The following is an 18834-nucleotide window of genomic DNA, read 5'->3' as shown; positions in this document are numbered from 1 at the left end:
CATAAAGTTGACAGCTATAACACCAGAATTAAAGACTTTTAAAATTATTTTAGCTTAAAACTCACTTTCAAACAGCAGCAAGTGTTTGAAATAACTTCTGTTTGAGATTCGATGTGGATTATGATCACAATGCAAGGCAGAAATAAGCGATGCAAAAGACTATGCATGCTAGCATTACCATAGTAAACATGGTAAAATGATAGATTGAAGAGAAAAGATGTCAACTTCTCAATCAGGCTATCAGAATTGTGTATCTATTAACCCATTTTATCCATCATAAGTGTCGTGTCGAGACTTTAGCTCCGCGTATGTCATAAAAATATAATCATGTTTTTTGTCCGGGAGCTCCCTCTGCTCCTCAGGTCATATTTTTGATGGAAATACAATATAGAAATGATTATTCTTACTAAATGTGATGTATAATGTGACTACAAATAAACAGAAACAGACTCCACTGAATGAGTAGGCTGGTCTCTTTCTTTTGTGAAATAACGATTTAGACCGCTTTATTTCTGTGTGACTAATTTTCAATCCTGATTAATTCATTATGATCACTGTATCACTTATTATTGTTAAACATCGATGCTTTGGATTTAAGTCTTTAACAAAACATGCAAACAAACGGCCGATTTGATCATGTTTGTTTTGTGATCTCACTATATTTCCAGTGCCTTATTTCTGATTAGTTTTCTGATAACTTCTTGTTGGTGAAATGATGGGGATACGTGACGCTGTTCCAGAGTGGGGTGTAAAGGGGGGGTTTTAGTGAAGCGTTGTGGAGCTTTCGGCCCGGCGGTGAAAACGCAGCGTGATTTTGTGCTCGGTGCTACAGGTCCGAGGCTATTAGCCCCGCGGGTCGTTGAAAGCACTGGCTCGCACCCGACAGTGGGAAAACAGCTACTGTTTGTAGACACTTGAGGTCAAGCATCAAATTACTCATGAAATGTCAAAAATGAATTTATAACTCTATACACTGTACAAACATTTAATATTGGAATCAGATACAACTCAGACAAACAGTGAACACAAGTCTTGTTCTTACAAGCAAAAGCACAATCTATTTCAATCTGATTTGGTGAACTGCTTCATTCAATTTAATAAAAAATAACTAATTCAAAACAATGATTTGTTCACGAACCAGGCATCAGTCTGGAGAATTTGCTTGAGGTTATCGATTACAGGTAAAAACGTTGTAAATAAAGTTCAGTTTCAATATATATGAATTAATATCAATGCCTGGATCTCCGAGAATTCAATGAACAATCAAAACTATGTAAGTTCAGGTACCTCAGCTGTGAGATGTAGGGCAGACACTGAAGGAAACTCTCCACTTCTCTCTCTTCCTCTGAACATCTTCTCAGATCTACTGGTTTCTTCTCTGTCTGCAGCTTCAGCACTTCCAGGAGGACGGAGATCTTTCTCTGTGAGAGATCTATGATCCAGACACCAGGTGACTGGAAAACTGACTGTAATGCTGGAAGATAACTCCTGCCTGTTTGAGTCTCATAGTTCTTCACATGAGAGTAAAGATCCAGCAGGAAACCACTCTGAACATGACGATTATGATTATCTTCATCAGAAGGGAAGGTGTTGTAGCTGCACACAGATGACAGCAGAGTCGAGAATCTTGTTCCTGTATCTTTGTCAGTTTCTTCTGCAGCAACACAGAGATTCAGCAGAAATCTGACCGCAGACATCCTTGTCTCTTGATTAGAAATGCCCCAAAACCTGATAACACACAATCTAGAACCAAACACTTCATTAATTTGAGACAACTTACATCACTTAATACACTACTTCACATCAGACACAAATAAATAATTCAACAAGAAGACCAAAGATCTAGTTTGATCATGTTTGGCTGAAATGCAGAGCAGTGTGATGTTAATTTGAGTGAAGTCTGTGGGTATGGAGGAGGAAGATGGGGATTTTCTTGGATGTGCCCAGTCTAGGGGTGTGCGATATGACGATTGTTGATCGTGGACTATAAAAATGTCTCCACGATCTGCTTTTGAAGAAATATCGTAGTATCGTGCTACAGCACACATTATATCAAATACAGTTCTGGTCTCCGTCTCTATATACTGTACAACACCACATACAGCGGTAGAGTTACTCTGACAGGACACTGCACTTATTCATGATCGCAAAAGTACATTATTTGCATACAAGCCTTGCTGGTTAAATGTTTAATTCGCGCGCTGGTCTGACGTGCGCTTTTTCTGAGCACATACACCTGAAGCACGCGCACTAAAAAGCCTGTCTAACAGCGCCCGATTACTCAACTAACTTATCTTTTGCGCTAATACTGTCAAAACACACAAGGTTTGCATACAGACTGAGTTGGTGTTCTCTAAAATGAAAGTAAATAGTTAAGAGAGAAACGGATGCGTGCCTGTATATTAGATGCGTGCAGCTCTTAAAGGGACAGGAAACATGCTGTCGACTGCCATTAAAGGTATAGTTCACCCTAAAATTTCATTTCTGTCATTATTTACTCACATGTTGTCCCAAACCTCTATTAATTTCTTGTGCTGAACCCAAAAGAAGATATTTTGAAGAATGAGGGTAACCAAACAGTTGCTGGTCCACATTGACTTTGATAGCAGGACAGAACAATCCTATGGAAGTCACTGAGGACCAGCAACTGTTTGGTTTTCCACCTTCTTCAAAATATCATTTATGTTCAGCAGAAGAAAGAAACTCATTCAGGTTTAAAACAACTTTTGAGTAAACGATGGTATACAAATAAAACATTGTGACAGAATTGACAAACAGATGACAGAATATTTATTTTTGGGGGAAGTATTCATTTAACGTTAAAACAACAAAACGCAAAGAGAAAAATCACTCACTATTCTTGACTGAAAAACTTTAATACAGTTGCTTTAGGAATCAGTCTATATAGTGTTTTATTTTTATATTTGTTCATTAAATCTCATTGAATGCTCTGCTAAATACACCTATTGTACCTGAAAATAAAGCACTGTTTGTTTTATTTGTATATTATGTGTATTTGTAATGTGTATCTTTGTTCTTATTTTTTAATAAGAAAGATAAAATAATGACACAGATTTTTATCTTCGCCCACTTTGGCCTAAATATCTGCCATGTCTTTTTTTTGTTTTTGTTACCTTGAAAGGCTTTGTCTTTCTAGTTTGGCTGTAATGCTCAGACAACTTGTAAAACCAAAATAGTAAAACTAACATGACAAATAATCATGATATTTCTAAAAAAAAACGTGATATATTTTTTCCATATCGCCCACCCCTAATATTGGGACTCCAATTGGCTCTTTGACATCCAAGAGGTGTGACCCCTAAAGCAGATAAAGACCTCATGTAAGTGACGCCCCACGCAGTCTGCAGATCTTTAGATTCTGAGAAGATGAGGAGGTAAACTAGGACTGTTCTGGACCCATAAGCTTGTGCCAGGCCTTTGTGGCCTTGTCTTTCCATTCAACCAAAGCTCCCTGGACCTCAGATCTCTTTCTTAGCTCTTTTCCACTCTCCTTTGGAAGAACATTTCCACCTCAGAACATCTTTGGAATCCATCACTGTTCAACCGGGAAGAACGTGATCGGGAGTCCAAACCCTTGGAAACCATTAAGACTTTCATCTGAGACCGCACTCCGGACACTCGGCTCGACCAGATGCATTGCAGGTATTGTACATTTAACTAAATGAAACGGAGGTTATTAATACAAGTTATAGACCCCGTTATAAACGGCGCTGATGGTTTACTCAGGTGGTTAAATGACTTCCTCCATAACTGCTTTCTCTGGCTTTCCTGATGGTTTCATCCATCAACTCATTAGCCCTTTCCCCATGTATGAGTGATTGTATGTTTGTTTGTTAGACTAGTCTGCATTAGTGTTTAGTTATTAAAAGTTGTGTGCACAAATTACACAAGTTTCTGATTCTGCCTTGCATATTAAATGTCCCTTTACGATTTGACCCTTGCTACATGCTCTAAAGCATTAATAGAAAAGTATTTTCTGTGGCCAAGGAAATATCCTTTCTTAGAGTTGATACGAACTTACACTGAATGTCCGCTGGACGGACAGATCAATTGATGGCAATTTAATTCTGCGACAGTTATTACTGTCAGCCGATGTAAATAATTGTAATCAATCATAATTAATTATAATTATTTATGTATAATTCCCTTTTTTGAGCTAATTCGCTACAATGTGATCAGCTAGAGACAAAAAAGAAGCAAAGCTGACCACGCCCACAAGCCACGCCCCCAGCACTTATTAAATATATATTAGCACATTAAAAGAGATCTTATACTGCAAGAATACATACTATTGCTCTGTAAATATTAAAAGCAGCACTTAATAATCATGATAACAATATAACAATATAATAAAGTACTATATTATATTATATTAAAGTATATAGTATATTGAATTGTTATTATTATTAAAGTACCTGCATTACAATTAATGATTCTGAAATATCTTCTGCCAGGGGACACTGGGTGACTGCTAGGAGCTGGGACTGGTATTTATTTATTTATTTTTATTTTGGGGAATTTTGGATTGTTTTAAATATGTTGGGCCAAATTTTGGGCTGAGGGTGGGACCCTCATTTTAAGGAGGGGGGTGTCACAGCCCCTCCTCTGCTTTGCAGGGGCGGTTCCTCCTGCAGGCAGAGGAGCGTCGTTAGTGATTGGAGCCACCTGGGCTCAGGGTATTTAAACTGCTTCATTAACCACTCTCTCTCTCTCTCTCTCTCTCTCTCTCTCTCTCTCTCTCTCTCTCTCTCTCTCTCTGCTCCTCCAGGTATGATCCTGTTTTGTTTGTTCCTTTATAGTTATGTCTTAGTTTTTCCACTCAGTCATGTACACACACGGATTCACGCATCCATGCATTTTACATACACCTTACATTATGACATTTCCACACCTCATTTCCTTTTCTTTGTTTAAAGTTAATAGTTTTGATTTATAATAAAGACAACCTTTTTTGGCCTATACTTCTTGTTTGTGTCCCCTCATTTTTGCCACAGGCCATGAACCAGCTTGTGACAAATGGGGGCTCGTCCGTAAGTTAAAGTTAATTGTACTTTAGTTTACTTTAACATTTTGTCATAGTTGGTTTGTTTGTTTTATCATTGATATGTTTGTTTATTTGCAGTTTGGCTTAATTGATTATTGTTTTGTAGTTAACTTGGGTTTATTTTGTCAGTTTAGTTTAGATTGCCAAATTGTTTTTGAGGGGATGCTTTGGTTAGGCCAATATTGTTGGAGAGAGCGTTGAGTCATGTGTTCCTTTTTTTGTTTCTGGGTTTTTTGTTTAGGTGGGAGTCCTCTCCTGTTGAGGCTTATCAGCGAGTGTCAATAGGAGGCTCGTGGTGTTTTTTTTCGTAGGTGGCAGTGAACGTGGGTAGAGCTTCCCTTTCCCTTTTTCCCCTACATCGGCTCGGGAGCACCTCCGTGGATGTGGGGGGCAGCCAGTTTCTGGTTGTTTTTTCCACTCCACTGGTTTTGCGTGCATAAAACCCCACCACATGTGACTGCACGAAGACCAGGGGCCAGTTAGTTAGTAGTTTTTGGAGGATAGTGGGGTGTGGCTCCTGTCCTTAAAACCCAGACTGGCAGCAGGTGAGTTGTATAAAAAATTTTTTGGGGCATTTGTAGTAGTTGTATTGGTTGAGGAAAATGTCTTCCTTTCTGAATAGTTTTGTTCAGGCTCCTTCAGAGTTAGCCCTAGATTTGTGTACTAAGGAGCAGTTAATTGAAATAGCTGAACATTATCAGATTGAGATTATTGATAAAAACCTAAAGAGATTGTTAAAGATGGATTAAAGCAGAGTCTTGGGAAATGGGTGTTTTTTGGGGTCAGTCTGCTAGTAGTGAGGGTGCAAGTTTTCACTCTAGCCCTTCATTAACGTTTGAACAGCAGAAGGAGCTTTTGCAAATGCAGTTAGAGATAGCACGATTGAGAAATGTAAATAGACCAGGAGTACCACAGTTTGATGTTTCACAGAATCTTCGTTTGTTGCCTAAATTTGATGAGTCAGATCCAGATTTATACTTTATTTTATTTGAGCGTATTGCAGGAGCCAGAGCTTGGTCAGATGTGGACAGGACTATGTTGTTGCAATGTGTACTTACAGGTAAAGCACGTGAGGCCTTTTCAGCACTTAGTGTAGCTGACAGTAAAGTGTATGCTAACGTTAAATCAGCAGTTCTGAAGGTCTACGAGCTTGTGCCAGAAGCATATCGTCAACGCTTTCGTTACAGGAAAAAGCTAGATTCACAAACCTATTCTGAGTTTGTTCGTGATTTGACTTCTGCATTTAATCGTTGGTGTACAGCATCTGAGGTAAGCACTTTTGAGGGTCTGTCTAACTTGATTGTGTTAGAACAGTTCAAAAATTCTGTATCTGACCAGGTTGCTACATACATTAATGAACGTAAAGTTGAATCCCCAAGTGATGCAGCAGTCCTTGCGGCTGAGTACAGGTTAACTCATAAAAGTCATTTTGAGTCAAATAGTGACATGCACTATGCAAATAGCTTTACTCCTAGGAATAGTAGGTCACCTTTTTCTGGAGTTTTTTTCCAAAGGCCTCCGCAGAAGTTTGGTTCTGGAGGACCTAAAGCACCAGTTAATGTTAATACCTGTCGCTACTATTTAGTTGAAGGACATTGGAAGAAAGATTGTCCTTTACTTAAATAAAAAAAATCAGGTCAAGTTAAACCTGCTATGATGGTAGCTCCTATTACAGCCTCTGACCACCAGGTTGAGTTTTTTCAGCCACTAATTGAGTTTGGTTCTCAGTCTTCCCACTGTGATTTTTCAGCCTTTATTTCAGATGGTATAGTGTCCCTGGTAGATGGCAACCAAAATGTTCCAGTTAAGATCTTAAGAGACACTGGAGCTTTAGATTCTTTTATTCTGGAATCTGTTTTGCCATTCTCTAAGGGGTCTGATACTGGCAGTTGTGTAATGGTACGTGGTATGGGTTTAGTTCCATTCTCTTCTCCTTTACATGAAGTTACCCTAAAATGTGGTCTGGTAGAGGGTGATGTAGCTGTTGGGGTTAGACCCCAGTTGCCGGTAGAGGGAGTCCATATGATTTTGGGGAATGACTTAGCCGGTAGTAAGGTGTGGGCAGATGGCAAATTAAACATCTTTAAGAAGCAATCTTCAGTGCCCCGTGAATGTGTATCTCCAGATTGCAGCAGTGTGTCTCCTGAGGTGTTTCCAGTTTGTGCTGTTACTCGCTCTGTCTCTCGTAAGGAAGTTGATAGTAAGCCAGAAAATCTTGAGTTGCCAGTTAAACTCCAGACAGAACAGTTGTCTAGTTCAAGAGATTCATTGGTGGCTGAGCAAAAGGCTGATACTACTTTGGCTGATCTGTTTGATAAAGTTGTTCCTGATTCAGTGGTGAGGAATAGTGCTCAGTGTTATTTTTTTCTTGATGGGCTGTTGGTCAGGAAATGGATTCCACACTGTGGTCAGGGTTTAGGAGAACCAGTGTTTCAAATAGTTGTACCTACTACTTTGCGAAATAAAGTGTTGCAAACTTCACATGATGATGTGGCAGGTCATATGGGTGTTCGTAAAACTTATGATCGCATACTCCGTTATTTCTTCTGGCCACGTTTAAAGCGGGATGTAGCTCAGTTTATTAAAACTTGTCATACGTGTCAGCGCACAAGCAAGCCAAACCAGGTTGTAAAGCCAGCACCTTTATATCCAATACCAGCCATAGGGCAACCTTTTGAGCATCTTATTATTGATTGTGTTGGGCCTTTACCACGGTCCAAGTCAGGTCATAGCTACTTATTAACTGTTATGTGTCAAGCAACTAGATATCCGGCAGCTTTCTCTTTGCGTACTATAACTTCTAAATCAGTAGTTAAAGCATTAACTCAATTTATTTCAACATTTAGGATTCCAAAAATCATCCAGTCAGATCAGGGGTCTAACTTTACCTCACATTTATTTGTTCAGGTTCTTAAACAGCTTAAAGTTAAACACAACAAATCTACTGCGTTCCATGCCCAGAGTCAGGGAGCTTTGGAACGTTTTCATCAAACGTTGAAGTCCTTGCTTCGTGCATACTGTACAGAACTGTCTGCAGATTGGGAGGAGGGGTTACCTTGGCTGCTACTGGCTGCTCGTGAGGTAGTACAGGAAAGCACAGGGTTCAGCCCAAATGACTTAGTGTTTGGTCATAAAGTGCGTGGGCCTTTAGCAGTGCTGCAGGATGGTTGTTTGCCTGAGGAACTACCTCGGAGCCTTATTGACTATGTAAATGGTTTTAGGCTGAAGTTGTATAGGGCTGGTTTACTGGCTAAAGAAAAACTAGAAGGTTCTCAAAAGAAAATGAAACAGAGATATGACAGACAGGCTGAGCTGCGTGAGTTTAGTCCCGGTGATCGTGTACTCGCTCTTTTGCCTCTTGTAACTTCACTTTTTCAGGCAAAATACTGTGGTCCTTTTACTGTGTTGCGTAAAGTGTCAGATTTGAACTATCTTATTGAGACCCCTGGTCATAGGAAGTCCTCTAAATTGTGCCATGTGAACTTGTTAAGATGTTATCATTCCCGTGATCTAAGCAAAGTTGAAGGCACTCCAGCAGTGAGGTCATCCTTGATTGCTGCTCCAGTCACTGAATCTTGTGCCTTAGGCTTTGTGGAGGGGGGAGAAGAAGAGGTAGTAATGGTTTCGGATGAGGTTTTGCGGGGTCGGCTGAAGAACTCCCAGACTTTGCAAAACCTTGGGGTTTTGGTAAATCATTTAGACTCCGAGATACGTGATGAATTGGTAACTCTTATTAGAAACTACTCTGTTCTGTTTTCTGACACCCTATCGCAAACCCACTTAATTAAGCATGATATAGACATCGGAGATGCTAAGCCTATCAAACAGAGATTTTATCGTGTATCTGAGGAGAAGAGACTGAAATTGGAAACAGAGGTACAGTATATGTTGGACAATGGTATTGCTGAGCCATGTTGTTCAAATTGGGCTTCACCCTGTCTTCTGGTCAAAAAGTCTGATTCCACTTTCAGACCCTGCACTGATTATAGAAAAGTAAATAATGTTACTAAAGCAGACCTTTACCCTCTTCCTAGGATGGAGGACTGTATTGATCAAATTGTCAGCAAAGTATGTTAGCAAATTTGATCTTTTAAAGGGATATTGGCAAGTACCCCTTACGAAAAGAGCTTGTGAGATTGCTGCCTTTGTAACTCCATCTGGTTTGTTCTCTTATACAGTTATGCCTTTTGGCTTGCGGAATGCTCCAGCCACCTTCCAGAGGCTGATGAATCGGGTGGTCTCGGGTCTGGAAGGGTGTGCTGTCTATTTGGATGACGTGGTCGTCTACTCAGACTCCTGGGAGGAGCATGTCCAGAGGGTGCAAGCCCTGTTCGAAAGACTGGTGTGGGCCAGGTTAACTATCAATTTGGCAAAGTGCGAGTTTGCCAAAGCTACAGTCACATACCTAGGCAAAATTGTTGGTCAGGGTTCTGTTTGTCCTGTGGAAGCCAAGGTTCAGGCTGTGAAGCAGTTTCCACAGCCCTCAACAAAGAAAGAACTGATGCGCTTCCTGGGAATGGCGGGGTACTACCGTGCGTTTTGTAAAAACTTTTCGGTAGTAGTGTCCCCACTGACCAATCTGTTGAAGGCCAAGGTTGAATTTATCTGGTCCACCCAGTGTCAAGAGGCATTTGATGCAGTTAAGGCTCTTTTGTGTTTGGCACCCGTGTTGGCAGCACCAAATTTTGGGAAACCTTTCAAATTGCAGGTAGACGCCAGTCAAATCGGTGCTGGGGCTGTGCTTCTCCAGGAAAATGATGACAATGTTGAGTGTCCAGACAGTTTCTTCTCCCGGAAATTTAATAAGTATCAGCAAAATTATTCTGTAATTGAAAAGGAGGCTTTAGGACTCATTTGGGCTTTACAGCACTTCGAAGTCTATGTTGGTTCCGGTTTGACCCCTTTAACCGTGTTCACTGACCACAACCTGCTCATTTTTCTTAAATCCCTGCAAAATCCCAACCAGTGACTGATGCGTTGGGTTTTGTTCTTGCAACCATTCAACCTCGATATTAGACACATTAGCGGTAAGGATAATATCATTGCTGATGCCCTGTCTCGTGCTCCTTTAACCTAGTTTGTATTTTCTCACTGTTGGCCCCTGCTGGCTGTCTGCGCCTCCTTCTCTTAAATTGCTCCCCAGGTACCAGGGCTGCTGAGTTTGAGGGATGGACGGTCAGCCAGGGGACACTGGGTGACTGCTAGGAGCTGGGACTGGTATTTATTTATTTATTTTCATTTTGGGGAATTTTGGATTGTTTTAAATATGTTGGGCCAAATTTTGGGCTGAGGGTGGGACCCTCATTTTAAGGAGGGGGGTGTCACAGCCCCTCCTCTGCTTTGCAGGGGCGGTTCCTCCTGCAGGCAGAGGAGCGTCGTTAGTGATTGGAGCCACCTGGGCTCAGGGTATTTAAACTGCTTCATTAACCACTCTCTCTCTCTCTCTCTCTCTCTCTCTCTCTCTCTCTCTCTCTCTCTCTCTGCTCCTCCAGGTATGATCCTGTTTTGTTTGTTCCTTTATAGTTATGTCTTAGTTTTTCCACTCAGTCATGTACACACACGGATTCACGCATCCATGCATTTTACATACACCTTACATTATGATATTTCCACACCTCATTTCCTTTTCTTTGTTTAAAGTTAATAGTTTTGATTTATAATAAAGACAACCTTTTTTGGCCTATACTTCTTGTTTGTGTCCCCTCATTTTTGCCACAGGCCATGAGCCAGCTTGTGACAAGATGCATTGCAAGTATTGTACATTTAACTAAATGAAACAGAGGTTATTAATACAAGTTATAGACCCCATTATAAACGGCGCTGATGGTTTACTCAGGTGGTTAAATGACTTCCTCCATAACTGCTTTCTCTGGCTTTCCTGATGGTTTCATCCATCAACTCATTAGCCCTTTCCCCATGTATGAGTGATTGTATGTTTGTTTGTTAGACTAGTCTGCATTAGTGTTTAGTTATTAAAAGTTGTGTGCACAAATTACACTAGTTTCTGATTCTGCCGTGCATATTAAATGTCCCTTTACGATTTGACCCTTGCTACATGCTCTAAAGCATTAATAGAAAAGTATTTTCTGTGGCCAAGGAAATATCCTTTCTTAGAGTTGATACGAACTTACACTGAATGTCCGCTGGACGGACAGATCAGTTGATGGCAATTTAATTCTGCGACAGTTGTTACTGTCAGCCGATGTAAATAATTGTAATCAATCATAATTAATTATAATTATTTATGTATAATTCCCTTTTTTGAGCTAATTCGCTACAATGTGATCAGCTAGAGACAAAAAAGAAGCAAAGCTGACCACGCCCACAAGCCACGCCCCCAGCACTTATTAAATATATATTAGCACATTAAAAGAGATCTTATACTGCAAGAATACATACTATTGCTCTGTAAATATTAAAAGCAGCACTTAATAATCATGATAACAATATAATAAAGTACTATATTATATTATATTAAAGTATATAGTATATTGAATTGTTATTATTATTAAAGTACCTGCATTACAATTAATGATTCTGAAATATCTTCTGCTCGTCAAGGCTGAATTTATTTGATTAAAATTGAAATGTATTTGCAATATTGTGAAATATAATTACGAATTAAAGAAAAGTTTTCAGTTTTAATATATTATAAATGTAAAGTTATTCCTGTGACGCAAAGCAGAATTTTCTTCATTCCTCCAGGTTTCAGTGTCACATGATCTTATAGAAATCATTACTATTTATTTGACTCAAGAAACATTTCTGATTATTATTGATGTTGAAAACTATTTTGCTGCTTCATATTTTGTGTGGAAATGATACACTTTATTTTTCAGTATTTCTGATAAATATAAGGTTTGATGAACAACATTTATCAAATATATTAATTAAATTTGTTAATGCATTTATTAAATAGAAATCAGTTTAAATGTCTTCACTCACTTTATGACTTTCAGACATGAATAAAATTATTAATTTTTCTCTTTTTTAAATCTTATACAAATGTTTGAGTCGGATCAGTGTTTCCACAAAAATATTAAGCAGCAAAACTGTTTTTAGCTTTGATCATAATGAGAAAAGTCTCCAGCAGCAGATCAGCATATTAGATGATTTCTGGATCATGTGACACTGAAACTTGTCTTTGTAAACAACAACAGGTTTATAAACGTTTCTAACGATGAATGTTGTGCTCCCAGATGCTGATGAAAGCGTCTCAATCCAAGCACAGCGAGCAGTAACAGTGAATCTCAACTAAACACAGCACTGTAACAGCAGACATGAGCGCCTCAGACTACAGCCTGTTATATAACTACATCACAGCCGCCGGGAGTTTTACGACAGCACCAGCAATCTCACATTCTCACCGCCAGTCATTAAAAAAATCACCGGGTCGAGTAAAGCCTAGTTCACACTACAGGACTTTAAGCAGGAACACATTTCAGGTTGTTTCTGGCGCTTTGACCAGTTCTGCAGACGGAGCCGCGAGCTCGTGCAGCGCTCTCAGGGTCATTCCGTCCATGAGGTTTTAGAAAACAATCCTCCTGCAGTTTATTTAGGTAAAAACTTGGTCTGTGACCGGGTTAGTCCCGGCCATGACATTAACTCGTGGGAGCGTGATTATATATCAAGGCCAGAACAAAACCGGTCACAGACTCGCAGAAAATGCTTCGCTCGACTTTTCGGAGATCCTCTACTCTTCCCTGAGAATGACCTCTGACCTACTTTCTGTACGATCTGAATTTCTGCGCTTTGAGTTTTAAATATTGAATTTAATCTTCCCAATTTCTTCTTCATCTTGAAAACTCGAAGCTGTATTTTTAAATACTGGATATTTGCGGTCAAAGAATTCAGAATTAAAAAGTCAGCTGTCTGAAAAAACATGTCTATTAAAAAACTGCCATTAAAAAATTCAATTGTGTTAAATTTCAAATGTCCAATATTCAAGTTATTAAAAAAATTCATAACTATGTTAAATGCCACATAATATTCAGTTTTGGTGAATGCCACTTGTCAATAATTCAAAATTACACAATTCAATTTCAAAATGTTTTGTCATATTATAAGCTCCATATCTCTCATCCGGCACAAAAACTGCTCTTAGATTTAGCCGTCGACTCACAAATGAGATCAGATGAAGAGAACGGTCAGAACACATCCCTCTATAGCTAACACTGAAACACAACAGAGCCTCTGATCTAAAGACACTCATTAACACCAGAATATGCTCCAGATTATGCAGAAATCATATTTCACAATAACTGAGTAACCAGAGATTTTCTCACCTCAGCTGTGAGATGTAGGGCAGACACTGAAGGAAACTCTCCACTTCTCTCTCTTCCTCTGAACATCTTCTCAGATCTACTCGTTTCTTCTCTGTCTGCAGCTTCAGCACTTCCAGGAGGACAGAGATCTTTCTCTGTGAGAGATCTATGATCCATTCATCAGGTGACTGGAAAACTGACTGTAATGCTGGAAGATAACTCCTGCCTGTTTGAGTCTCATAGATCTTCACATGAGAGCAAAGATCCAGCAGGAAATCACTCTGATCATGACGATGATCACTCTGATCATGATCATCTTCATAAAAAGGGAAGGTGTTGTAGCTGCACACAGATGACAGCAGAGTCAAGAATCTTGTTCCTGTATCTTTGTCAGTTTCTTCTGCAGCAACACAGAGATTCAGCAGAAATCTGACCGAAGACATCCTTGTCTCTTGATTATAAATGCCCCAAAACCTGATAACACACAATCAAGAACCAAACACTTCAGTAATTTGAGACAACTTACATCACATAATACACTACTTCACATCAGACACAAATAAATAATTCAACAAGAAGACCAAAGATCTAGTTTGATCATGTTTGGCTGAAATGCAGAGCAGTGTGATGTTAATTTGAGTGAAGTCTGTGGGTATGGAGGAGGAAGATGGGGATTTTCTTGGATGTGCCCAGTCTTAAGATTACGTCTCAATAATCGTTTTCATTCTATGAGAAAAGATGAGTCCATGCCATAGCTATAACAACAGCAACACAGAGGAACACTATCATTAGAATCACTCTCAGAATGATTTTTTATTTTCCAGCTGGTGAACAATAAAAGCACTGACAGCCAATCAGAATCAGTCTGACTTTAAAGAGCTTGAGCTTTTATAGCGGGAGACGACAAAACTGCAGAGCACTTATAATGAACAGAGCATGACGGTCTGAGTGACTGAATCTGCTCTAACGGCCGCCATTACACGTGCGTTATGCTACTGAGTTTCATTATTTAATGGTTGCATTCTTTGGTAAAACGGAGTTTAAAAAAATTCATCTGTTATGAGTTAATTTGATTGTTTGAAGTTATATCTGTTTACTTTTAATGATCCATGAGAAGTTTGAGTGCATTGCCTGTTAAATGAATATACTTTGAAAGAATGTTGTAATGCTTGACAGGCACGGCTAGACCTGAGATTCTCCCTTTTCTGTCTGATGGTGTCTGTTATGTTTCAATGCAGAAACCGTGAAGCTGACAGTAAACAACGTGACAACAGCATCTTCGTGTGAAGTCTCTTTTGTTAACAACACAAACAAACCCACTACATATAGAATTGATATTATTATTAAAGTACCTGCATTACAATTAATGATTCTGAAATATCTTCTGCTCGTCAAGGCTGAATTTATTTGATTAAAATTGAAATGTATTTGCAATATTGTGAAATATAATTACGAATTAAAGAAAAGTTTTCAGTTTTAATATATTATAAATGTAAAGTTATTCCTGTGACGCAAAGCAGAATTTTCTTCATTCCTCCAGGTTTCAGTGTCACATGATCTTATAGAAATCATTACTATTTATTTGACTCAAGAAACATTTCTGATTATTATCGATGCTGAAAACTATTTTGCTGCTTCATATTTTGTGTGGAAATGATACACTTTATTTTTCAGTATTTCTGATAAATATAAGGTTTGATGAACAACATTTATCAAATATATTAATTAAATTTGTTAATGCATTTATTAAATAGAAATCAGTTTAAATGTCTTCACTCACTTTATGACTTTCAGACATGAATAAAATTATTAATTTTTCTCTTTTTTAAATCTTATACAAATGTTTGAGTCGGATCAGTGTTTCCACAAAAATATTAAGCAGCAAAACTGTTTTTAGCATTGATCATAATGGGAAATGTATCCAGCAGCAGATCAGCATATTAGATGATTTCTGAAGGATCATGTGACACAGAAACTTGTCTTTGTAAACAACAACAGGTTTCTAAACGTTTCTAACGATGAATGTTGTGCTCCCAGATGCTGATGAAAGCATCTCAATCCAAGCACAGCGAGCAGTAACAGTGAATCTCAACTAAACACAGCACTGTAAGAGCAGACATGAGCGCCTCAGACTACAGCCTGTTATATAACTACATCACAGCCGCCGGGAGTTTTACAACAGCACCAGCAATCTCACATTCTCACCGCCAGTCAGTAAAAAAATCACCGGGTCGAGTAAAGCCTAGTTCACACTACAGGACTTTAAGCAGGAACACATTTCAGGTTGTTTCTGGCGCTTTGACCAGTTCTGCAGACGGAGCCGCGAGCTCGTGCAGCGCTCTCAGGGTCATTCCGTCCATGAGGTTTTAGAAAACAATCTTCCTGCAGTTTATTTAGGTAAAAACTTGGTCTGTGACCGGGTTAGTCCCGGCCATGACATTAACTCATGGGAGCGTGATTATATATCAAGGCCAGAACAAAACCGGTCACAGACTCGCAGAAAATGCTTCGCTCGACTTTTCGGAGATCCTCTACTCTTCCCTGAGAATGACCTCTGACCTACTTTCTGTACGATCTGAATTTCTGCGCTTTGAGTTTTAAATATTGAATTTAATCTTCCCAATTTCTTCTTCATCTTGAAAACTCGAAGCTGTATTTTTAAATACTGGATATTTGCGGTCAAAGAATTCAGAATTAAAAAGTCAGCTGTCTGAAAAAACATGTCTATTAAAAAACTGCCATTAAAAAATTCAATTGTGTTAAATTTCAAATGTCCAATATTCAAGTTATTAAAAAAATTCATAACTATGTTAAATGCCACATAATATTCAATTTTGGTGAATGACACTTGTCAATAATTCAAAATTACACAATTCAATTTCAAAAAGTTTTGTCATATTATAAGCTCCATATCTCTCATCCGGCACAAAAACTGCTCTTAGATTTAGCCGTCGACTCACAAATGAGATCAGATGAAGAGAACGGTCAGAACACATCCCTCTATAGCTAACACTGAAACACAACAGAGCCTCTGATCTAAAGACACTCATTAACACCAGAATATGCTCCAGATTATACAGAAATCATATTTCACAATAACTGAGTAACCAGAGATTTTCTCACCCCAGCTCTGAGATGTAGGGCAGACACTGAAGGAAACTCATCACTTCTCTCTCTTCATCTGAACATCCTTCCAGATTTACTGGTTTCTTCTCTGTCAGGAGCTTCAGCACTTCCAGGAGGACGGAGATCTTTCTCTGTGAGAGATCTATGATCCAGACATCAGGTGACTGGAAAACTGACTGTAATGCTGGAAGATAACTCCTGCCTGTTTGAGTCTCATAGTTCTTCACATGAGAGTAAAGATCCAGCAGGAAATCAGTGTCATTAAATATGTCAGTCCGTCCATAATCAGAAGAGCTGGTGCAGACTGATGCTAACAGTTTCAGCATCTGCTCTCCTGTCTGTGTCTCAATCTCTGCTGCTTTAATGAAGAGACTCAGAAGAAATCTGCTGAGAACACTTTCACTCAGATCAGAGAATCTGTAACAAAATGGAAAAGAGAAATGTGAATAAACACAGATATCACAGAAATTATTACATATGACGTGATTAAATAATGCAAAATAACAATAAACTGTTTTGTTTCTGGTTTTCACATTAAACCCTTTTTAAATTAAGACATTAAATGTCAATAATAATGAATTTACAGTTTTGATAACTGTACAAACATTAAAGGCATCAGAGTCAACACTGACTTACACTGAACTCTTTTTGAAGTTTTATGATGAAGTTTTGATGAAATATGACGTTTTATGAGACCCAGCAAAGCAGAAGTGCTACATTTGAAAGAGGTAATTAAATAATACCTCATTTTAATCTAAAACAGGATAAACTGATACGATCAGTATTCAGTATAACCCTGTTCAATATATCCACAGAAATTGTATTAAAGTCATATTTCTTTACATAAATTGATCCATCTACACGACACACACTGGCCATTAATAACAGATTCATCACAAAAGCAAACATTAGCACAACTGAATACAAATACAGTATTTATACCAAGAGGTATAAAACTAATCTTGCATTTTACATAAATATTGTGATTAAATAATAATATAATCTAAAAATGACTAAATCACTGCACACTGATACATTTCAGCCTTCAGTCTTTCTGAGAGTGTCATCAGTGAGCAGTGTTTTAGTCTCTTTAGTGCTTCTATTGTAATGGTCATAATGGGAATAAAGGCTTTTTAACTTTTTTTTGGACCAGAAGTGCCTTGGATTGCTTTCTTGTAGGCTAATAGTTGCTTCAAAGCCAATCAGAGAGCACCTTCTGGGAATACTTCAGGTCCTTTCAGCAAGTAGCACTTCAAGATGTCTCCTACGACCGGTGTTTCTTTATACTGGAGTCCAAGTTCAAAATAAAACTCTGTGAAGTGCTTCATTGTGAATGTATGGAGCTGTATGAACCACTGCAAGCTGTGAAGTGAGCAGGAATGTTTGTCCGAACTCAACTAGTTTTGTGAGAGAACACAGCGACTTTGAAAGAGAATGCACATGTTTTGTAAGGGAATGAAAATCTATTTGTGAGAGAACGCTAAAGTTATGCGAGCGCAGACAAAGTTTCTTGAGGAAACGTAAAAGTTATGAAACTTTTTTTGAGCATCCTTGAATAGCAGGCGCATATCTCTATCATACTCCTTAAACACAGGTGAAAACTGTGGTGCTCATCAGGACTGACTGGATGTTGGCTTAATGAAATGATCGAGAATGTAAGTGTAATTATTATATTGTTAATTAAGTAGCTAACACTGATAAGGCCAAGTCACACCGCACAGACAAACTCCAACAAACTAGTTGGCCGCTGGATTTAGAATCTTTTGAAAAATAACTCATGTTCACAACTAGGGCTGTCAACTTTAGTCGACTAATCGGTCGATGCCGGCTTGGTCGACCACTTTTTTTTTTTTTTTTTCACCAATAAAGAAATTTTCATTGATTTACTCCTTGATGTTTATTCCTTTATTAGCAGTTATATATTACTGTATTCTAAATATAATTAGCCTATGTTTTATCCCCAACTTTAAATGCTTTAATTTAGGCTATTTTATAACAGCGCCACAATTTAGCGCACCACGAACACTCGGGAACCGCACCTGTGGCTGGCTGCACTACTGCTTTGCGCTCAGTAAGGAATATAGGTAGTTTTGCTGTATTCATTCAGTTAGAACGCTACTTGTTTTGGCTTTAGTCGACAAAATGTCCAAGAAATCTAAATCTTTTGTCTGGCTGCATTTTGCAAAAAAAGACGACAAGACTGTGGAGTGCAAGCTATGCGGCCTAAAGCTAACTTACCATAGCTCAACGACCAATATGACCTATCACCTAAAAGCGGTAAGCGAGATATAAATGTGTCAGACAGCTTGCTATGTCTAATGTCGAAAAGTTTATATATTTTATTGGTTATGTACTAGGCGCATCCCCAGGCCATGCCAC

The 18834-nt window shown here is 38.7% G+C and overlaps 1 protein-coding gene across 1 annotated transcript in view; it reads right to left on the bottom strand.

Moving 5' to 3' along the window:
- The window catches only part of LOC306852468 (uncharacterized protein), a 59762-nt gene that overhangs the window by 6383 nt on the left and 34545 nt on the right, over positions 1–18834 (bottom strand). Inside the window, exons 8-10 of the mRNA XM_079389328.1 lie at positions 16453–16872; positions 13351–13803; positions 1288–1743 (exon numbers count right to left, since the gene is read on the bottom strand). Of these exons, the coding sequence (XP_079245454.1) occupies positions 1288–1743; positions 13351–13803; positions 16453–16872 (1329 nt within the window). The remainder of the gene's footprint in view (positions 1–1287; positions 1744–13350; positions 13804–16452; positions 16873–18834) is intronic.

The sequence above is a fragment of the Barbus barbus genome (assembly GCF_936440315.1).
Source record: "Barbus barbus genome assembly, chromosome: 3".
Classification (NCBI taxonomy): Eukaryota; Metazoa; Chordata; class Actinopteri; order Cypriniformes; family Cyprinidae; genus Barbus; species Barbus barbus.
This window is presented reverse-complemented; position numbering and strand designations above follow the sequence as displayed.